Source organism: Pipra filicauda, unplaced genomic scaffold (genome assembly GCF_003945595.2).
Source record: "Pipra filicauda isolate LSUMZ 115617 unplaced genomic scaffold, ASM394559v2 scaffold483_size702785_pilon, whole genome shotgun sequence".
Taxonomy (NCBI): Eukaryota; Metazoa; Chordata; class Aves; order Passeriformes; family Pipridae; genus Pipra; species Pipra filicauda.
Window position 1 is genome coordinate 25901 of NW_024104624.1, and position 23109 is coordinate 49009.

At 52.1% G+C, this 23109-nt stretch overlaps 1 protein-coding gene across 1 annotated transcript in view; it reads right to left on the reverse strand.

Annotated features, from left to right (window-relative positions):
• Window positions 1-1381: 1381 nt before the first annotated feature.
• Window positions 1382-23109, reverse strand: part of LMF1 (lipase maturation factor 1) — a 158369-nt gene continuing 136641 nt past the window's right edge. Inside the window, exons 8-11 of the mRNA XM_027751201.2 lie at window positions 21599-21752; window positions 18941-19124; window positions 9787-9899; window positions 1382-1729 (exon numbers count right to left, since the gene is read on the reverse strand). Coding sequence (XP_027607002.2) covers window positions 1555-1729; window positions 9787-9899; window positions 18941-19124; window positions 21599-21752 — 626 coding nt within the window. The 3' untranslated portion in view covers window positions 1382-1554. The remainder of the gene's footprint in view (window positions 1730-9786; window positions 9900-18940; window positions 19125-21598; window positions 21753-23109) is intronic.

Here is a 23109-nt window from a genome sequence, read left to right on the forward strand (position 1 = left end):
AGCAACAGCCTTCTCCTTCCATGGGGCTTGGGCTGGATCTGCCCTGGAAGGGTGAAATCCTTACTGCAGCTTTCTGCCCACTGGAATTCCTTCCTGGAGGGGAAGAGGTGAATGTCACTCCAAAAACTCGGAGGGAAAGGCCTGGAAAGCTCCTTTCTGGGCTTGTCCCTGCCCCTCTCCCTCTTGGCTGCGTGGCCGTGGTGCTGGCGGTGCTGGATCGTGCCCATGGGATGCTCAGCTCCTCCTGGAGCAAACACCTCTGGCACGATCTCCAGCAGGTCCCCAGACAGGCAGATCTCAGCCCTGGGAATGCTGACAAAACCCCTCAGTTATAAATCCCAGGTTTAAGCAAACAGGAGGTTTAAGCAGCCCAGGGAACACAGGAGCTGTTTGACGCCGGAGGGGCCGGCGCAGACCCGGCGGCTCCGGCTGCTCTGGCAGTGATGGGACAGGGATGGAGCAGCCACACAGGGCTGTGCTTGTCCTCGGGGTGAGTCACAGAGCCCACACAGCCGCTCCAGCACGGAGCTATTTGGGGTTTCTCAGCAAACCTGTGGTTTCTGCAGGCGGCCCAGAACAGGGGCTCGTGTGTTGCTTTGATCTCGTTTCTCCCCGCAGAAGGACCTCGTGCAGCAGAACAGGCTGAGAAGCCATCAGGTGGGACAAACTGCCTGGCCAGATGCTGTTTCAGATGTGTCCACATTCCTGTTCTCGCTCCCACCACAGATTTGGGCTCACCCAGCAGAACCCACGTGGTGGGACAATCTGGGGTGATTTTAAGCCCAAAAAGAGAAGAGGGGAGCCTCGAACGCAAACAGAAACTCAGGGTGAGGCCCCAGCATTGTTTTCCCCAGCCTGGGGGGTATTAATTACCCAGCCTGGCTTTCCATGCTGCCCCAGGAATGAACTGTGGGACAGCTGGACCGTGCCAGGCAGGCAGGACACACAGTCCTGAACCTGCAGTGAGAAGGTGGTGACCAGACCCTCCCCAGGGACAGCGAGGGCAGCGTGGGGACAGTGTGCTGGGAATAAAGAAACAGTGTTGTCTTAGTGCTGGTGGTGCACATGGGGGTGGGATGGGGTGGGATGAGATGGGATGGAGGAGCAGTGCCCTGTGCCAGGCCAACTCACCTCCACACGAGCTGTCTGAGCAGCAGGACCCGACAGCCCTGCCCGATGCCCAGCCCCAGGGAAGGGACACTTGCTGAGTCAGGAGACCTCCCCAAAATCTCCCCCTGCACCTCTACAGCCATCACACAATGCAGTGGTCAAAGCAACCCCAACACCTGCCCAAAACCCGTCGTGGTATTTGTTCACCTCTTTCCCAAATTCTGGAGCTGACGACCTCCAAGAGCCTGGCAAAAGAAATCAACCACTGAGATGAGAAAAAACCAGATCAGACCAGCAGGTGGACAGGTTGGCTGGGAATCTTCCACAACAGGTGTGTAAACAAGGATATGGATAAAAAACACAGAGAGGCAAGACATGTTTGGAAGGGGAGCTGCCTCCTCCCCTCTCCCCAGCTGGTCCTTTGTGCCCCTCTGTCCTCCTCCGTCAGTCCCTCACGGGGAATGGCCAATTCCTGTCCTCATAGAACTTCTTCAGGCCCTGCAGGTTGACAGGGGGGAAGTAGGGCCCGATCCTCTTCCGAATCCACCACCTGCCCTCGCTGGCGTGCTTCCCCCCGGGCCGGCTGAACTTGTACTTGAAGTGTTCCCCACGGATCCACCTGCAGGAGCAAAGCACAGGAGCTCAGGGTTTGGGAGGAGGCACAAAGCCCTCGGATCCCATTTTTGTTCTGCTGGGATTGGGAGTTTTTGAGCCTTTCCACAGCCGGATGGAGAAATCAGCTCGAGGGCATCCAGCCTGGCTGGCTCTGCATCCCGGTGCTCTGTCCATCCATCCATCCATCCATCCATCCTCAGGATGCCCACAGCTGGCAGCACCAACACAGCCATCCCTGCTGGAGCAAGACATTGGGGAGCTCCTGGGCCCCTCTTGATGCCATTTAGGAACGTCGGCATCCAAATGGGAATGATGCCCGAGGCAGAGGAGCTTCAACAGCCCCAGCCCGCACGCTCCCCACGCACCTCTCCACAGCCAAGCTGAAAAGAATAATAATAAAAGCAGGAATAATATAATTTTTTCTTTTCTGAGGCAACTCTGGGAGTATTTCTGAGGCAACTCTGGAGTATTTCTGCCCGGGATATTTTAGGGAGAGGGTCTGACTGCCACCCCAGCTGCCCCACCATCCCTCTGGCCCAGCTCCGTGGTTTCTGAGCGCGGCTCCTGTTCCGTGGCTGCTCCGGGAGGTGACGGCGGAGCAGGGCTGAAGGCAGTGCAGAAAGCAGCATTCAGCAGTGTCGGGCAACACTCTGGGAGCTGCCCACGCCGTGGGCCGGGGGGTTGGGTCCCCCTTGATGTCGGGGTGCTGACAAGGCCCGCGGTAACACCCCCCGCCGCTCCCTCCTGCGAGCGCGTCGCCGCCGTCGCGGGGCGAGTTCATAAAACACCCCACAAAATAAAAATGTCAAAGTCATGTCAGTGCTCATTTAGACCCGCTTTGCTCCACTACTAAAATACAAACCCTGCTACTGAGCGGGGCACGGCGCTCCCGCAGCTGCGGGATCCCGGGGCGGCGCCTCGGCCAGCCGGGAAGTTCCTTCCCACTGCTAAAATAATTAGGGACGACTCCGATGGATTTGCCATTAGTGCTCGCCCTCGCCGAGGGGAGCGGGGCAGAGGGCAGGGCATGGATAAGGCTGTGCCCAGTTAAAGGTTTGCTGCCAGCCCATCCCAACAGCTCAGTTCCAATCCTGCTGGTGCCCAGCTGGGCACGACAGGAAGGATTCTCCTGCCAGACCATGGGGACATGGATTGCCCAGGGAGGTTTGGAGTCCCCATCCCTGGAGGTGTCCAAGGAAGGCCTGGCCGTGGCACTCAGTGCTCTGGGCTGGGGGACAAGGTGGGGATGGGGCACAGGGGGGACTCAATGGTCTCAGAGGTCTTTTCCAACAAAAAGGGCTCTGGAATTCTGTGTTCATCACACCCATCACTTTTTCCACAGAAGCTGTGGCTGCCCCATCCCTGGAAGTGTTCAAGGCCAGGTTGGATGGGCTTGGAGCAACCTGGGCTAGTGGAAGGTGTCCCTGCCCATGGCAGGGGGTGGATCAAGGTGAGCTTTAAGGTTTCTGTCAACCCAAACCACTCCAGGATTTTATGATTCTACAATCTCCATGTTTCCCCCTCCTCTGAGGAGGAAGGAAGGTAAATGAGAATAGGGGACAATGCCACAGCCCTGGCTGGGGTTTGGGATGCACAAACCTGCATCTCCCCCCAGGAATGCTGCCCTGCAGCTGCAGGCTCTTTTACAGCCAGGGCCATTCCTACATCCCTCTTTTCTGAGGCTGGGAAAGGCCAAACTGGGCTGAAATGTTACTCCCACAGGGTTTCCTTTGCAGGGGTACAAAAGTTTCCTGTTAATAATTAGAGAGTAACTGAGCAGCCACATCCCCAAGTCCAGGTACCCCCCAGCTCCTCTCTGGGACAGTCAGAGATTCCCAAGCTGTGCTGCTTGATTGCTTTCTTGAATTCCAAAACCATATCCACCTCAAAAACCAGATCCATCTCCCCAAGAAGCTCCAGAGGCTGAGTTTATGCCAGTCCCTCTCCTGCTCCCCTCGTTGTCACCAAGTTTTGGGGGTTTTCCTTCACTAAGCGACTGCAGAGCATCTCCCAAGCTGGACCCACCTCCATGTGCCCCCAAAGCATGTGTGCCCCATGCTGAAGGAACTATCTGCAAATCCCACCTAGCAAAACTCCTTTTTCTAGGGATGCAGAGCACAGTTGCCTTATCTGAGCTCTGGGGCAGACCCAGACGTCAGGAGATGTCTCTGCTCAGCCACAGGCACCTTCTCCCCAACCTCAAGGGCTGTCCCACAACCCCTCTGGAATGAAAATTTCCTCATCCTTTCCAATGGCCTTGCCTGCCCAGATTAACTCCTATCTATCATCTGATTTGGGATGATTTCTCCCATCTGTTCCCTGCCCATTAAAACATTTGCCATCAAAGGCCCCGGCGTGTAAAACTAGAACCGTGTGAGCATCAAAGCGACCACGGCCCACTGAGGAGGCATTTTTGTGGCACAGGCTTTGCCTTTCTATCCAACCAAAGTTCTGCTCAGAGCCCAAATCAATCTGAGAGCCCCCCCAACCCTCCTCAACCTCTAAATTCAGCCACCACTTGTCCCAGCCCTGGGGGGGCTTCCCCCAGTCTGCTCCACCAGGAATGCTGGGATGCACGGTCCACGCCAGGATAAGATCCATGGAGACAGAGCTGCACAGCTCCGTGGGCTGTGGAATTTGTAAGCTCCATGGAGATGAGCTCTTCCAGGAGCTGAACCACTCGCCCAGGGATGAGCTATAAAGCCCACAGCTCTTCCTGCACCCCCAACTTCTCTGGGATACAAGACCTGGAGCTTTCCATTGTGATAACAGAGGAACCAAAGAGCCTTCCCATGGCTGCAGCAGGAAAAACTGCAGTGGGAATGCCTCTGGACACCATCATCCCTCTGAGCATCCAAACACAGCAGCAGCATCCACACCCTGAGCTATCCATCCTCTCCATCCTTCCCGGGGTTAGGGGCTCTGGGAGAGAGGCAGAAAACCTGGAACCCGTGGGAATATTTCCTTGCAGGGCTCATGATGTAAAAGCTGCAGAGTTTAATACTCACTGGAGCCCCTCATTTCAGGGCTCACAGAGTTTACAAGCTCTCCCAGTATTTATAACCTACCTGGGTGCCTCAATCCTGAAATTACGGGATTTCCCAACTCCTCCAGCGCTGCCTCACTGCTCCCACTCCCTCCTCCTGGGATTCAGGGAGTGAACACCCTCCTGCACTCACAGGGAAAGCATTAACACCCCAGAGTCCATCATTTCAGGGTGTACAAGCCCCACCTGGAGCCCAGGACAGGTTGTAACCGAGGTGAGACACCCGTGTGCAGAGCAGGACACCACGGCAGGTCACCTGAGCAGCAAGTGTTGGTGTTTTGTGCAAATCTGGGACTCACACAAAGACCTTCCAGCTGGTGGAAGGGACCCACAGGCCTTGGAGCCCACCTAAGGCAGGAGACTGAACCTGCAGGAACCTGGAGAAATGGGAACATCTTCAAGAAGGCCAGGAAGGAGCTGTGGGACCTCACCTGCATCACAAGGAGTTTGAGGCCCCAGGTGGTCACTGACTTGTGGGTCAGAGGAGACAGACAGGTCAGGAAGGATGATCCTGGCTGCAAGCAGTTTCCCGGGATTTACTGAGCAAACACAGCTCCTCCTGTGTCCTTGGGAAGCAACAGGCACCAGCTACCATTTCAAAATGGTTTTAAACTGAAAGAAGGTGGGTTTAGATGGGATATTGGGAAGAAATTGTTCCCTGGGAGGGTGGGGAGGCCCTGGCACAGGTTGCCCAGAGAAGCTGTGGCTGCCCCATCCCTGCAAGTGTCCAAGGCCAGGCTGGAGCAACCTGGAATAGGGGAAGGTGTCCCTGCCCATAGCAGGGGGTGGGACTGGATGGCATTCAAAGGAGATGGCAAACCCTCTCTGCTATGACAACAACAAGGCCCCTTGGGCAACTTCTGAGCCCAACGGTGGTGCCAGGAGAGCGACGGAGCCGACGGAAGGCGGAGGATCACCCGGCGCCCAGGAGGACCCACCACCCTTCTGGGCAAGCACCCACCCTCCATCCCCACCCAGACTGGGCAAGGCCACGGCCTCAGGGAGGGCAGAAAGGCTAAAAATAATCAGCCTGATGTTGAGAAGCAGGGCCTGCAGCCCCGCAGATGCCCGGGAGCAGCTGCGCCGTGGCCGCCGGGGCGTCGCTCGTATATCAGCCCCTTATGACATCGCCCAACTGGACGTGTTAAAAATTAGCAGCAATATTGGAGTTGTTGGGATGGAGGGTAAATCTCCCAGACAGCTGTAATTAGTTCCAGAGGGTGCAGCTGTCTCCCTGCAACAGCTGAGGGGTTCCAGGGAAAACACCCGAGCCGGTGCTTTCTGGTGGAATTAATGGCCTGACAGGGCTGGGAGGGGGAAGAAAGAAACCAAAACACGGGGGCGTCTTTGGGGTTTGGGAGGGTGTTTTTTTTTTTTTTTTTTTTTTTTTGGTTGTTTTTCTTTTATCTCAGGGTTTCCCACTCTGCTGTAAATCAGGGAGCAAGTGGTGGTGGTGGAAAGCACAAATCCATCACGGTAACAGAGCCTCCATCATCGCTCTCCCGCCTGTTCTTGCCCTGGTAGTGGGAGGGATCATAAATCCAGCTGGGCCCAAGTCTGCAGAGTAAGGGCAGTTTTATGGGTTGTTTTTCAATGCCACTGACCCCCGAGGCTCCTGCAAGGTCTGGCAAGAGCATCCCATGGGCAGTTTATCCTCAAAACTCCCTTGGGGGAGGTGGCAAAGTGGGTTTTTTCCCCCATGGAACAGTTAGAAAGGGAGGCTCGGAGTCTGTGGCTGTACCAAAGGCTGAGCAACCCCCGGGGGAAGGAAACCTTCCAGCTTTGGTTGACATCACCAAGGAAGAGAGATCCCATGGCCACGGGACACGTGGTGCTGTCCTGACCATGGGGAAGCTGCCCCACAGCCACCAGAGGTGACTGGAAATCAGATTTCCCACCCTGGGGGAAATCTTGGTGTTTTGGGATGAGCTCTGCCCTCCCTAACATTGAAATACTGAGGTTGTTCTTACCAAAAGAAAATCCCTTAAACTCTCCTTCAGGACCATGGAATCATTTCATTCTGATAATATCTGACATCATAACATTGATGATGAATTAGAGATTTTCTTTTCAATTACAGTGCACAAGGAAAGAAGAAACAAACTGCAGTAAAACATCTCCCTTGTGAAACCCTGTGGGAAAGCCAAACCTCCCCATATTTATACATTTTTACCTCAGAGGATCCTGTCACCTTCCAGGTGCCCATAAGCACCACTCCTGTCTCCTCCAAAAACATTTTGGGAGAGACCTTGCACCCAGATTTTTCCAGGAAATCCCAGTCCCTGCCTGCCTTCAACAGCTCCAGAATTCCCTTTAACCATTTTTTGGGGGGGTCCAAGCCCCAAACTGGGTTCTACAATGTCCATATATGACCAAGCCCTTCCCATGACTTGGGATGTCTCCACAGATCCCATAGAAAAGCACCTCCACACCTTCTACCAGGGTCCACAGTGACTTCCACAGCCTGGGAATCCAGCCCAATGTGCCCCAAGTACAAAGTCCTGTAACTCTGGCACAACTGGGAAATAAATGGGCAATCAAATAATAAAAAAAAGAATCCCAAATGCCACGTTCTTCCCGTGTTCCTGCAGCCAGGGAGCATCCAAAGGGAAGCACCACCTCCCTCACTAACACCACCACTACAAATCCAGGGCTTCACACACATGTTGGGGCTTTTTCAACAAAGTGCTACTATAATTGGAATAAAAGTCCTAAAGTGAACATGATTTAATATCAGAGACACCGAACACTTCAGGTCAAACCCAAAAAACCTGTTTGTTTTTTTTTTTTCCCCTCCTGTAGGCAAATCTGATTTTTGTTTTCTTTTATTGTTGCAGCCTGTTTCCATGACGGTGTGTTAAACACTTATTAATTTCTCAGCCAAAGCCCTCCTGTTCAGATTTATGAGGGCTGGTGTTTTATGAACTATCCGCTGCACCAGAATATTTTGTAAATCCACATTCCCCCAAACATCCCCGGGATCCGAGTCCAGCTTCACGCTCAGCCAGGCTGGGCTCAACAATACCCTCATTTTTAATCAGTCACCTGTTTCTCATTTTAAGTTTATCACACTTGAAAAAATACTATAATTTCTTGAGTTGTAAAGGAACCTACAAACTTTGGTCTCCGAAATTTCATTTTGAAGGCATTAACTCATTTTGAAAGTCCCTTGGCTATTTAAGGTGTAGAGTTTCCATTAACAGAACAAACTCCGTGGAGGATGGAGCGTAAGGTTCTTATGGAAAACAGTCCCTTCCCCTAATTATTTAGTCTAGCAGGGAATGAAAATAATTAAGTCTCAAAATTCCCTTTAGAGTGGAGGGAGGGGGGGAATATGGTAGGAAAATTAGGGTTTTTTTTTCCACCCAGCTACTGCAGGGAGCAGGGCCATGGTGGGAATGAAGGCTGGCAGCAGCCACAGGTGGGCTCTGGATCCTGGGCGAGGGCACAGGGATGGGCCTTTGGAAACCTCTGGAGCTACAGCCACATGGAACTGTCTTTTCTGTCCAGGTGTTACTGCTAAGGGTTGAATTTAAGGTTTTTGTTCACAGCTGAAATGAAATTATAACGGGAATGTGATCGTTGCTGTCAGCGCTGAGGGTGCTGCTCTCAGGGAAACATTGCTAAGGGGTCTGGATTGAAAAAGTAGGTATCCTGCCAAGGATATGGAATCACTTAGGTTGGGAAAAACCCATCCAGTCCAACTGTTCCCCCAGCACTGCCAAGGCCACCACTAACCCACGTCCCCAAGTGCCACATCCACAGGGCTTTTAAATCCTCCAGGGTTGGGGACTCCACCCCTGCCCTGGGCAGCTGTGCCAGGGCTGGACAGCCCTTTCCATGAAGGAATTCCTTCCTTCTATCCAGTCTAACCTTCTCACTCCCAGGCTGGATGGTGCAGACCATGGCTCTCCCATGGGAATGTGCCCAGGGCTGTGCTGTGGGTGCAGGGGCTCGTCAGCCCCTCCAGGAGCTTCACTGTGCAACGAGGGGATGTTTAAAATCAAAGAAAGAAATAATATATTTTATTTATTTCTATAGGTATTATACCACCATCCCAGGTGTGAGCACCCACCTGTGCCCACAACCCTTGCCCTCAACTTGGCTAAAAATCTGGATCACAGGATCAGAGAATCCTGGAATGGTTTGGGTTGGAAGGGATCTTCAAGATCATCCAGTTCTACCCCCTGCCATGGGCAGGGACACCTTCTACTAGCCCAGGTTGCTCAGGGCCCACGCTGGGCCCGTGACCCAGATGCTTGGATTTGGCTCTCCAAGACCCAAAATATGACCCACACCTGGGATCCCGAGTGAAAAACATCCGTGGGGTTCCAGGGGAAGTTCATTCCACACAGTGCTCTGGACCTCCATCCCTGTTTGCAGTGCATCCCCAGAGCCTCAAATGGAAAATATTAGCAAGAGCATAATATTACTTGAGTTGATCCAAAATGCCCCAAAAATGTTTTCTCAGCTAAAAATAACCTCACCAACAAAACAGACCCTTTTGTGAAAAACTTCCCTTTGTGTAAAACCTTGGAGTTTTCATCTGTGCCTTTCCCTGCCTGATGTTTGCTTTGTCTCTTCCTTGAAAACAAAAGCAATTCCAAGACGAGCGTCCACAAAAACAACCAGTTCTGCAGGGCTGTTTTCTGTCTTTGAAACACCTCAGGAGGTCCCCAGAAACGGTGGGTTTTGAACTGAGCTCACGAAGCAGAAAATCTAAAGCTGATGGGCAGGAAACCACCTCAGAAGTCACCAAGTTCTGGCCAAGAGAAGCAACGCTGGGCCCTCCACGGACCTGCCTGGGAATGGGCTCATCCAAAGGGTCCTCACCAGGGAGGCATCACGGTGCTGGCAGCACCTTGGTGTCCTCAGCAAACCCACCCTGTCTGAGACCACCTGGGTGCCATGAAACACAAACCCAACCACGAACAGAAACCACCCGGGCATGTCCAAGGTGGGGACAACGCGGAGCCCGAGCGCTTCCAGCTCCCTTGGGACAACTCCAGACTCACCGTGGGGGTTCTCTGCCTGCAAAGGGGTTCGTGGCCATCAAGGACAAGGCCTCCTCTTCCTGGGCCAGCAGCTTCCCAGCCAAGTGGATTATCCATTCATTCTGCTCGTAGGTCTGGGGGAAGAAAGAAGAAATATAAATGTGAGGCACTGCTGGGCTTGTCCTGGAGTGTCACCGGCGTTAAAGGCTCCTGTGTGGTCTTTGGGGAGAGATTTCAACTCATTTGGGTGGTAAACAATGAATTTCCCACTGTTTCAGCAAACATTCCATGGGATCCAATACCTCAAGGTCCAGAGGGAGACTCTGGCACCTGTGGGGAGCAGGTAGAGCTCCACTGAGTTTGTCTCATCTCTGCCACAGTTGGAGTGTTCTTGCCCATTCTGCCCTCAAATTCTTGATTTAAATAATTCATTTGAGCAGCAAACTCCCCAGGGGAACAGTTACAGCACATTTTTGAAAGGACAATCCATCCCTCACTTTAAACCAGGTTGTCTTCCCCTGTTGTGTTATCCAAGGGAAAACAGAACAAAGTGACTCCTCTATTCCCAACTCCTGTCTCCTCTTTATTCCTTCCATAGGATCCATCCTCTTTACATTCCTTCCTCCTGGAGCCACTGACAGGGAGCAGCTCTGGGATCAGCAGCCGAGGCTGCAGTGGCAGAGCTGGACCCTCTCCCTGAGAGAAGCAGAGAATTGGACTCCATGATCCCTCTGGGACCCCTTCCAACTCGAGATATTCTCTGATCCTATGATTTACCTCCCCACAGGAATCCACACATTCCTGCTCTTCGCAGGGATTCTTGCTGAGGCTCCATAAAACCCATTTCTCCTTCTGGGTGACTTTCCGCGCCTTGTACTTCACTTAGATTTCTTTTTTTCCTCCTTTTTCAGCGTGTTCCTAACTGGAATTTGGACTCCAAGCAGTAGGGGACACTGTGGGAAAGCGAAACCCGGGAGCTGTACCTGCGGGGCTGTGACTGACACAGAGCATGGAGGCAAAGCTGCTCCGCAAACCCCTCGGAATGGCAAAGTTTGTTATTTCCGTTGCTACGGGAAACGGGAGAGAAAGGAGATGGAAAACACGGAGCGCCGGTGGGACGGCCCAGGCAGGGCAGCTCTGCCTCGCGGGGTTCCTGCCCCGTGCTCATCACAGTTGAGAGGAAAACCACAGTTATTAAAGCCAACAACGTCTAAAAAATGATCATTGTCCCCATTCCCCTGGTTCTGTCCCGTCCCACCGCCCGACTCCTTCCACCCCTGTCCCTGCATGGATGGAGCCAGGGATGTTTCCCACCAGGAGCAGCCCTGTGCTGTGCTCTGCCACCCCCATGGCCAGCCTCCAGCACATCCCTCTCTCCATCAGCATTCCTGACACAGGGGGGGGTGGTGGTGGCTCTCAAGGAGGGACAGGGCAAGTTCAACCCCCACGGACCAAGGCAGAGGGGATGCAGAGATCTGGGAGTGCAGACACGGCGAGCCCCGGAATGAGGAGCTTGGAACCAGGTGGGAAGTTAAACACAAGCCTTGCAAATCTCACAAAACCTGCAGGGAAGGTTGGCACCATCCCTGCCAAAGGCCCCACCACTGTCATCACAGTCTCCCTGTCCCTCAGCGGCTCTGCCATGCTGGAGATGCTCAGCTCAGGCTGGGATTTGGGAGGTCCCAGGGGACACTCTGGGACCTGCAGCGTGGGGAATCCACAATCGTGGAGCTCCCTAGAGGTGTGACAACAATTGCAGAGATCAAAGATCCTGAGTTAGATCTTCAGCATCCCGTGCCTCCCTGGACATCCTGTTTTCAAGGATGATTTTAAGTGTTATTTCTAGGAGAGTTTGGGAGATTTGAGGGATCCTGTGTGCAAGCTGGGAAGGAACGGGAGAATGGAAACAGGGATCACCAGCCTCTCCAAGCTAAAGCTTGATGGAGGCCCCCAAATCTTCCAAGGCTGATTCAGAACCAGGAGGCTCTGTGAGGGCTCCCTGGCTCCCATGGCCTCCAAGTTGTTAATTAGCAGCTCCCTGCACACGAGAGTTGGACTTCTGGTTTGTAAAGTGTATTTCTTGTAAAATTTACAACACGTCTGGCCCCAGCGAAGTCTGCGGTGAGAAATTTCCACCCGGTGCAGCTCCACCCCTGCCCAGGGTTTGGATCCTGCCCCTGCCCAGGGTTTGGATCCTGTCCCTGCCCAGGGTTTGGATCCCATCGGAGCCGGGAGCAGCCCTAACGACCCTGCTGGTTAACTCATTACTCTGCAAAGTGAGACAGTGGCAAAGGGAGGGGAAGAAAGGAGTCCAGCAGATCTGAGCTGCATCCAGGGAAGCATCACCCCCCGAGGTGGGAAAGTGATGGTTCCTCTGTGGATCCAGAGACCCAGAACAGGGTGTGTGCATGGTCAGGACGGGGGGTTTGGTGATGGTGCCAGCTCTGTGCAAAACAGAGCCTGAACCACCCAGGGGATTAGTAATAATAATTAAAAAATCCAGGATAGGTGCACATGTAAGGCAGGCAGGTGTGTTTTGGGGTCACCTTTAGGGTTTGGATCTTCACCAAGCACAGAGAGAAGCAGCTGGGACTGACCCTGCACAGAGATGGCTCCTGAGGCTGCTCCATCCCCATCCACACACGGACACAGACCAAGGCTCCCACACCTGCCCCTGCCCTCCAAACACTGGGGCTGCAGCTCCTGCCATGCCAGGCTGGGCCCGTGCTGTACCCAGGCTGGGACTACCGGGGAACCAGTGACCCCCAAAAGAGGCACATGCCACAGTCCTTTTATCTTTTGAGAGTTTTCTTTCTGTTTTAGCACAGAAAATGATTAAGTGACCTAAATGTGGGAAAAAACCATCAACTCCATGAACTGAGAAAGGCAGGGCAGAGGTGAAGGTTCCCAAAGTGACATGACCCTCCCCACAGAGCTGAAGCCTTTCTGTGTTCATGGACACTCCATGCAGACCCACAGGATGTGAAGGGCAGCTCTCCAGCCAGATCATCCTTATCTGTCCTCACAGCTGGCACCAGCCCTCAGAATCTCCAAAAATTAGGTTTTAGGGATAACAGGGTGGGTTAACAAGACCTGGCTCTAAGTGCTAAGACCCCACGAGTTTTTATGACCTGATGGGTTCCACCCTCATGCCATGCTCATGCAGACATTTCCCCCCATCTTTCTGTGCCAGTCTTGCCCCAAATGCTCCTTTGGGACAGGGATTTGCTCCTTCTCCCACCCACACGTGGCCCAGCACGGGGTCACCGGGTACCTGCACCTCCCGAGCAACACTGAGATGTCTCTCCAACCTTCCCTCTCCACTCAGCCACTTTTCCAGCAGTGTTCTCACCTTGAACAGATTAACTTGTGTACAGGAGTGTTTAATAACTTTCCAGAACCTAAAACCAAATCACTGCTAAGTCAGGAACAGTGAGGAGCCAGGCAAAGGAGCCACGGCAGCAACCAAACTGTGCAGATAACAGAGTGAAGGGAACGTTATCATCCCAAAAACACACACAACCCCCCCCAGCACCACAGGGAACATGTTCCCAACTGAAATAATAATAATAAGAGCCCTTTTCCTCTGGCTTTAATTGGTCATTTAATGAAAAAGGACTGCGGATTAGTGCGGCGGTTTATTGAATCTCGGGGCTGGCACAGGCGCTCGGGAGGAGGGAACGCTGGGATGCACATGTGGGAACAGCTGGAAACTTGGCACAGGAGCCCGGGGTTATTATTTCCCGGGGTTGGGAGCCCTGCATGGTCTCACATCGGAGCTGGTGGCTGACACAGGGGCAGGGGAGGGCCACACTTCCCGCGTTTTTTGTGTCGCGGCTGAGGGAATTCCACCATCCTGGATATCTGCACTCCATACTCACACTGCTCTGTCCTCTGCTCTTTCCCCCTCCTTAGCTAAGCACTTCAACTGTCACTGTTTAGGGAACGTGGGTTCTCAGGGGACATTGTCTGTGTCCCACAGAAAACAGGGCACAACAAACGTGTCCCTTTGTATTTCATATTATTCCAGCCCCTGCTGTTTGCTGCCACTCCACCCCACTAATGACTCAGTCACATCATTTCTCATTATCTCAAATAACCACAGAGAACCCCTGAATGGTTTGGGTTGGAAGGGATCTTAAAGCCCATCCAGTCCCACCCCTGCCATGGGCAGGGACACCTCCCACTAGCCCAGGTTGCTCCAACCTGGCCTTGGACACTTCCAGGGATCCAGAGGCAGCCACAGCTTCTCTAGGTAACCTGTGCCAGGGTCTCCCCACCCTCACAGGGAAGAATTTCTTCCTAATTTCATCTCTTCCTCTGTATTAGATTCCCAAAGAGACAAGCTGTGTCTCCACAGGTCTGGCCTAAGGTACAGGATCTCAGCAGGGGCAGTTACTCACTAAAATCCATCCCTTCCTCCATCCTACCAGAAAATCCTTGGGAAAGCAGCTGCTCCCTGAAGGAGGCAGGAATAAAAGGCTGCATAAGAGAGCAGAGCAAGACTTTGGGAATCAGCTCTTAGATCCCACCTGGAAACAGTGCAGCTGGCACAGCTCCTGTATCACCTCTGCATCGGGAAAGAAAAGTCACTTTGTTCCAGAACAGAGTCTAGACAGGCAGGTACAAGGGCCACTGTAGACAATAATCATTCCCTGCACGGACAAGGTCTGACTCTATTTATACAGCCCATGGCACGATAGGATATGGGGCTGGTTTGGGATCCTGGGCTCTTCCATGGCAATGGTGCTGCTGGAGGTGAGTCCTCCCCTGAGCCAGCCGGGAGCTCGGGGCTTGGGAATTGTTCACGTTCACAGGGAGACAACTAGACACAGGTGAAAGGAGAAAATAAAATCCTTCCAAGCTGAACACGGACCAAAATGCTGCAATGGAAAATGGAAGTGAGCTGAGGCCTGTGTTTGTAGAAGGGGGAAGAAAGGAAATGTAAAAGGCTGAGCTTGGTACAGCGAGCATGAGGCTGAGGTTTTATTGCTCTACAAACACCTCCTCCTCCATTCTGCTGCCGTGCAGCTTTTTCCTGAAGCACCTCCTGGCTGGGAGAGCGAGATAACAGAGGCCTGAATAAAACATTTCACAAAGACATTAATCTGCCTCCTCTATAAATGGTGTTACCTCTGCTCGGCTCTTCCAGCTCCTGCATGATAACGTGAAGTCTCCAGCACGACTCTCTGACCCAGGGGAGAACCTCAGAGCATCAATCCTGCTGCTGGAGGTTCCCTCTCCTCTCAGGAAGGCAGCTGAAGAGTATTTATAAATAACATCATATCTGGAAAACACACATTGCTTCTCAGAGCATCCCAAAAGACTTTTGGAGCAGCCCCAAGGTACAATCCAGCAAGACCCTGAGCTTTAAAACCAATATGAAGACAGCAACAGCTTTGTTATTCTTGAGCAGTTATTATTTGGGAAGCAGCAAGAGGGTGCCTTTGCATTGGCCAAATGCAGCCCCCAAACAGAATAAATACCCTTCATGCCATAGTAAGGAGAGGAAAAGCCTTCCCTTTGATTTTTCCTTACTCAGAGCACTGAAGGCTTTTCCACTGCTGCCACTGGTGGAGAGCAAGCCCTTGGGATGATAAACAACTGGCTTTTGTGAAGTCCCAGACTTCCCACTATCAGCAAAACTGACCAACTTGAAGCCCCAAAACTATGAGCAGTATTTTGTTTTCTGGTTTGTTATTTATCAACGATCTGATTCCACCCACAGCCTGTCAGAAATTGTATTTCTGTGCCAGCAGCACAGCCCAGCTCAGTGCTGGGTTGTGATGGCTGAGCTCCTCCTAAAATGCCACCATAAAGGAGAAGTCAAATAATTACAGGAGGGTTGGCATCAGTAGCTGGAGGACAGACAAAGCTTTAACAATTTGTCTCCAGCTTCTGTAAAAACAGGATGTCTTTGCACTAACACAGGGAACTGTCAAGGGGGGAAAGTTATTCCTAGTGCTTAACCTGAATTTTGTGAGATTAAATCAGATTCTGCCATTTCATCCATTATTTACTCCCTGGGAGGGTGGGGAGGCCCTGGTACAGGTTGCTCAGAGAAGCTGTGGCTGCCTCTGGATCCCTGGAAGTGTCCAAGGCCAGGTTGGACGGGTCTTGGAGCAACCTGGGCTAGTGGAAGGTGTCCCTGTCCATGGCAGGGGTGGGACTGGATGGGCTTTAAGATCCCTTCCAACCCAAAACATTCAGGGATTTGATAATTCTCCCCAGGGCTCAGGGCCTGGTGGCATCTGCAAATGTGCCATTCCTTTCAATTAAACTCACAGTATCCCAGAATGGTTTGGGTTGGAAGGGACCTTAAAGCCCATCCAGTCCCACCCCCTGCCACGGGTGGCACCTCCTCTTAAAAAAAAGCATTAAATTGACTCAGCCCTTGGTTTAAATGGCTTTGATGGAGGGGAGTGGTCCTGGGTGACCAGTAAGCCCCTGAACATCAGCTCCTGGCTGATGGACATGTTAGTTTTGCTGGGAGCCCCCCCAGCCCCCTTTGCCCCCAGTGCCCGGGGGATCAGCAGGCGCAGCCGAGGCAGTGCTGAGAAACAACTGAAAAAGGGTCCCACAGATTTCCACACATTCCTGGGGGGTTTTCCCCTTCTGCAGATGGGAAGAAGCAACTCAGACATGTTTCTGGATGGGTTCTGTCCCTGCCAGAACTAAATGAAGGGCTTCAGTTCAGAGCTGCAGCACCCTCGGGATGGCGAGACACGCGGAACAAAGAGGGGATTTAGAAAACAAGTGAAAAGGCACATTATATTTAGATAATAAAATTAACATCGTGAAAATTGTTTCCTGGAAAATAATGCCATGTAATACATGTAATTATGGCACTGCTGGCACAGTGATTAAGAGGCAGCAAGTAATAAATTGTGATTCAGAGGTGGAGCAGCACCACCGGTCCCCACCAGGGCTGTGCTGGTGGTCACCCCCTCCCTGTGCCAAGGGCCTGGCTCCCCCTCCTTGTGCCAAGGGCCTGGTTCCCTGTGCTCCAGAGCTTCAAAGTGAATCCCACAGCTACAGCCAAGGTGGAAAGTTTTGCAGGAAACCCCGAGCGTGGGACGGCGTCGTATGTCAAGCGGTGATGAGGTGCAAAGAGGAACCTGTCAGGAGCAGCACAAAGGGATGGTAAATATCCTTCCCCCAAGTCCTTGGCTTTTCCACAGCCTGTCAGAGCTGGATATGTCAGCTCCTTACCTGGCCACTGCCAACGAACTGCAAAACCAGCCCCGGGGCCGCCCGCTCGGAGCGACGGGGCAGACGGCGAGCGGTGGTGGAGAAACAGTCCAGAGCTTCTGAAAACAAATTAAATCTAATCCAGAGGCTGAAGTAACTCGGTTTTATGGACTCTGTAAACTACCACGCGGGTTTTGAAAAACTGGTCTGGCTGCACAAACTTCTGGGCTTTCAACTTCTGGTCCCCCATCCTTTCCACAGCCCTGCAGGACTCGAGGCAAAACAACGCTCCAAGGACAGGGACTTTTCTGGCTGCCCAGGGAGGAGCTGGCACCAAATATACAGCTCCCAGTGTTCAAACTCGGCCATTCCAAATGGGATTTACTTCCATGCTTAAGCAGGTATTTACATGCCTGAACATCCAGAGCTGAAAACACTCACTGCCGTGCCCAGGTGCCTTCCCACTGTTTTCCACAAGTCACTTCTGCTTTCCAGAAGTTTTTTTTCTCCTTTCTGCACCTTTTGTTAATACTCCTTCTCAGCAGGATCTGAAACTGCTTCACAGAGACCTGTGTGCACTGAGGGCCCCTGGGAAAGTCCCCAGGGGCAAGAGGGACATGGGAGCGCTGCAGGAAGCACACGCTGGGATGGCTGGGAAGGGGCAACACACCCATTTCCAGATGGTGTTGCCATACTGGGAGGTGATGGAGGGCTCCAGGGCTGACAGACTCACCCTATGGGAGGGATGCCCTCTCCTCCTGCCAGTGCAAGGAGACCCATAATGCTAATTGCTGCTAATTAGCTGCTGTGGACACATTTCAACAGGCTCCAGCAGCCCCTGGGGTCCAGGTGAACAGAAACACCCGGGGGAACCTTTCGGTGAATCAAACACTAAAAATTAGGAACTAAACACTAATAAGGAATTAAACACGAATAATAAAGATGTGAAGAGGCTGAGTTATTTCCTCTTCCTCCTCTTTCCTGGGTACACCAACACCTGGCCTGGCCCTGTGGAGAGATGGAACTGGGATGTACCGGCATCCCTTGGCATCCCTGAGCAGGACTCGTGCCCAGCCCTCCTTCAGCTTTAAACCTCAGATCCCTTTCTATTCTAAAACCTTCAGGACATTCCTACCCTAGAAACAGCCTTTCTCTCATCTCAGAAACAACCTTTGCTGGGATGAGTTGATTTCTCCTCTGCTCAGAGCCCTCCCAAAACACAGGTTTAAACCACCGGCTCCCACCTGCCCTCTGCACCTTTCTGGAATGCCAGGCTGGAGTTGGAAGCTTGGCTGTGGTTTTCCTGAGGGATAAGCATACCTAATGCAGATTAAATGAAATTCCAGCACACTCAAACCAGCAGGGTAAATACCCAAGCATGGCCAGAGCACCAGCGTTATGTCATCACCCAGGAATCCCAACGGCTCCGAAAGGAAAATACCACAAAGGAAGCAAACAGAGGAGTTTGGGGCAGAGGGAAGAGGATATTCCAGGAGAGGATGCAGGAACAAAGAGATAATCTGAGATGGGTTTGCTTCATGCCACTCAAGCCTCAGTTTTGTAAAACCCAGTCCAAGCTCTCGTGTCACGCGGGCAAGATTTGCAAAATAAGCTCGAAGACACACGAGAATTAATATTACAAGTTTCCCACCCTCTTACTTAATTTATGGCTGTCACCTGTTTGCTGATACCACGTGGGGAAACCATTTTGAGGGACCCTTTACCCATGTGTAGGCAGGTGGGCAGTGGGGGCTGGTGTCCCCAGGGGTGTCCCCAACACCGATCCTCGCTATTGCCAAGAAACAATTAGAAAACCTCCCAGAAAACTGCCAAGAGTTTCATCACACCAGTAGCAGACATCCTTTAGGAGGAATACAACTAACTCAGCTGAGGCTTCCAGCGTTCCCAACACAGAGTAAATCCTTGTTAATTGTTTTTCCTGGCCAAGGAAGACCCAGGTCTCCGAGCACCCAAGGGCAGGTACCTGGAAGGCAGCGAACCACATGAGCCAGTCCAGGCGGTAGTGGTAGGGGGAGATGAAGCACGGCCTCCTCTTCAAGTCCCCAGGCTTGCACTTGAAGTCAAACTCCTCCCACACAGCAGTGGGGTCATTGGGATCCAGGCTGGATGTCCCCTGAAGGATAACTTCTGTCCTCTCCTTAGTAATGCTGTGGAATACAACAGGATATTGTTATTTGTCTGAAGTCGTGTAAAATCAGAGAATCATGGGATGGTGTGGGTTGGAAGGGATCTTACAGCTCATCTTGCTCCCTTAGGGACACCTTCCACTAGACCAGGTTGCTCCAAGCCCTGTCCAACCTGGTTTTAGGCACTTTCAGGGATGGGGCAGCCACAGCTTCTCTGAACAACCTGTGCCAGGGCCTCAGCACCCTCACAAGGAAGAATTTCTAATATCAAATTTACAAACACTGGTTCATGAGAGTCACCGTGGGACACGAGTCAGTGGCCTGGTGGCACAGCTGGATCCTGATGGGTCAAGTCCCAGAGAACCTCTGGGCCCAGCAGCCTTTTCCCTGTGCAGCAGCAAAGCACAGAGAAAGCTTCAAATTCCACGTCCTTCCCTCCATCACCTGCAGCTGGGCCAGTCCCAGGAGGGACCATGGTCCAAACAGATGATTCCCACAGGAATGGGTGGGTCTGGTTCTGGATCAGAGGCAGGTCATGTGCACTCCCTCTGTGACAGAGCAGCAGGGATGGCAAACTCCAGGCCATGAAAACACCACCACCAAGTCCTCCAGGAGCTGCCAGTGACACTCCCTGCCCCCAAGAGCTGCTTCCCACAAGGAACACAGAACCACCCAAATCTACCATAAAAGCTGTCCAGCTCCCAACACCCTTTTAAATTTTTCAAACTTTGGTCTCTCTTCCTCCAACCCAAAAACCTGAAAGTTTGGAAACATGCAGCCTCCAGCTTCTCCCCCGATGCTTCCAGGGACAGATGCTCCAAACCCAAGGAATTCTGTGCTTATAATTGTTACCTACATTTAATAGATTTCTGGATTCTCCAGCCAAATCCCATATTATGCACTGGGCTGAGTTATGAGCCATGGCCAGCTGCCCAATGGTTAGAAACACACTGTAAATCAGGGACACCAAATTACTAATAAAAGTATGTTCCTACTGTGTGATTCAAAATATGTCAAGTTTCACATAATCGTATATTCATTATAAGCTGCAATCCTCTTTTTATTGGTTTACATAGGCTGGAATTACAAACATATTACAGCAGCATTTCATCACATGCTCTTTAGGTCCTGGTAACTGTTGAAACAGAAACCATAGACTGAAGAAGAAAAAGAACAACAACCCAAAGAAAACAATCTCCCGTAGCTTCCCCACTCCAGCCTTCAAAGAGGTTCAGGGGTTATTTCTCTCACTCTCAAAAAAGAGGAGAAATTTTCACATTTTCAACAATTAGTGTTGGTATTTTTAATAATTTCTTTCCTAGCTTTTTTTCCTTCCACAGAAATTTCTGCTATTTGAAAAATCGGGGAAAACATCGCATTCCTTTGATGTGTCCTCTGCACCTCCAGTGCTCGTGGTGAGACCTGCTCCTCCCCTTCAGCTGCTTGGCCAGATCTTTAACAGCCAAACTGCTTCACCTTCTATAAAATATACTGATTTACTGTTGGCTTCTCCTGTGGGACCTTGTCCAGAGACCGCTAACCAAGAGCTGCCCATCCCTCATCTCATTTCAGGCCTCTGGGGAACATCCCGTGGCCACCATGACCAGGTGGTGGAAAAGCCAGAGGTCCATGGAGAGAGGTCTGGCCCTGCTGTTGCCCCTGGAACAACCTGATGATGCAGCCCTGTTCCTCATCATCTTCCCAGCTGGAAGAGGCTGGGAGGGACAGCACACAAGAAGGGTTATGCTGAGCCCAGCTGTGGCTCACCTAAGCTTAAGTCCCCAGAAAGCCCAGACTCAGATGCTTAAAAACCAGCCCAAACCAGTCTGGTTCCAAACACAGCTGGAGATTCTTCCCTTGTCCACCCCACCTTGCAGCCCTGACTGGGATTTCCTGAGCTGGAGGCAGCAGCCAGGCTGCTGTTGGCCTTGTCCTCTCAAATCTTCTTTTTTGAGGCCATTTATACTTTCGTCTCTGCAGTTTCCTGTAGCAACGAATTCCCCAAGTCACTCGTTGGGAAAAGCACTTCCTTTTGTTGGCCCAAAATCTGCTACCCAAGAACTGCTGTGAATATTTACATGAGGGAGAGCAGAAGTGCACAGGGGAAGAGAGGTTCCCCATAAATAAAGAGGGCTGGTGATGGTGAAGAGTATCCACTGGATGAACTCTCTTATGGAGATTTTCATCCTGCTGTTCCATTTGCTGCCTCGACAGAATGAGCCAATTAAAAGCGGCTCAAAGAAAATAAATTGTGATTCAGTGGGAAAGAAACCTGCTCCTTTTCTCCTTCCTTCTCACAAACAGATATTCCATAAAATGTAGTTCAGTGGGAAAGAAACCTGCTCCTTTTCTCCCTCTCTCTCACAAACAGATATTCCGAGTCTACTGGCTCCCGGCAGGATTTCTGTTCAGATTCAAGGCACACAGACTGTGTGGCTTTGGAATACCCCAGGAGAGGAGCAGAGCCATAGGAAGTGCCATTAAACAAGGTGTACCTCCCGAAAGCTCCGTAGGTGTTGACTATCCTGAGGGGGTTGAACGAGGTGTTCATGACTTGTCTGGAGTTGAGCAGGTTCAGGACCACGGGCATGCTGAGGTAGGCGAGGAGGAGGCCAAAGGAGATGTTCACCACTCTGCGGACGTGGCAGCCTGTGTGGGACACACAACCAGGCCAGAGGAAGGTGATTTCCCTCCCGGTGATGGGCTCTGCTCCCCCAAACCCCCCTCCCCGTGGGACCCCCCCGTGCTGGCCCAGCCGTCGGCCACCCCCCGGCCTCGCTATCGCTGCCCGGATCTGCCTGTCTCTAAATAGTCTGAGAAGGGGCTAAAAGGAAAAATGTCTGAAATGTAACATTAATCACCGCTTTCATCCAGGGGGAAAAACCACAGCTGGCACTTGCACCTCGCTCAGAATCCCCCTCCTGGTTGGGGAGCCGTGTGTGGAGTTCCTCCAGCGCCCGCGGCCCCGTTCCTGCCTCCTCCTGCTGCCCCGGGCTCTCACCATCCTGCCTCATGGTCCTGCTCCAAAATCTCTGTCCCTTATCATTTCTGGACGAGATGTGTGCTGCTTTGCCAGCCCTTTGGAACGAGGTTTGCAGGAGCAGCACAGGCTCCCAGTCTGGACAGACACTGCCACAATGAGACAAATAAGCAGAGGTGACCCCCCCCAGGGGCTCCTTCCCTCATGGCCCTTTTGAATTTATTTAACACTAACAGCCAAAGGATCAGATTCAAAGCAATTGTGTGGAGCTTTCCCCTTATCTCTGCAGGAGAGGGATGTTTATTTGAACCTCTCTCAGAAGCTCTTAATAATTGTTTAGTCTGAGAACATTTCTGGAGAATCATTTGAATGGGGAAGAAGATGCCTCCCCTCGCTCCCTGAGCTGCTGGGGATGAGGCTGTCGGGCATTTTTTCCTATTTCAGACGGGCTGAACTTCCTACTCTGTAATTAAAGAGCAGGTAGAGACCCAGAGCCCCCCACCTGGCTCCTCAGCTCAGTCCATGGCTGTGCATGGACTGTTTGTCCTTCAGCAGGTGGTGACCATCATTGCCATCATTCCCTTGGGGTCACAGCTGCTCAGCCGGAGAGAAAGAGAGGAAAAAAATAATCCAGATGGCAAGGATGGAGCAAAACTTGGGGAAAGAGCACGGGACACGAGCCAATGGGATCTGGCTGGGAACTGGGGGTCTCAGCAGGAATCACACAGACCCTTCAAGGATGTGGCTAGAGCCTTGTAAAATCAGGTCATGAGCAGGGCATGGCTGGGCACCCTCCTGTTCTGCTCTGGTGACTCAGAGTGAGGGCTCCTCTAGGCCTCTTGGCACACAGCTCAACAACCTCTGCCTCCTCAGCAGAAAAAACACACAGAAATCCAAATTCCCAGAATATTACAGATATCCTACCCCTGTGGATTCCCTTTTTTGAACAGGGACACATCAACCCTCCAGAGCAGTAGCATGTAGGGATGGTTCTCCTTGCTTGGACACCCTGGCTTAGTCAGGTTT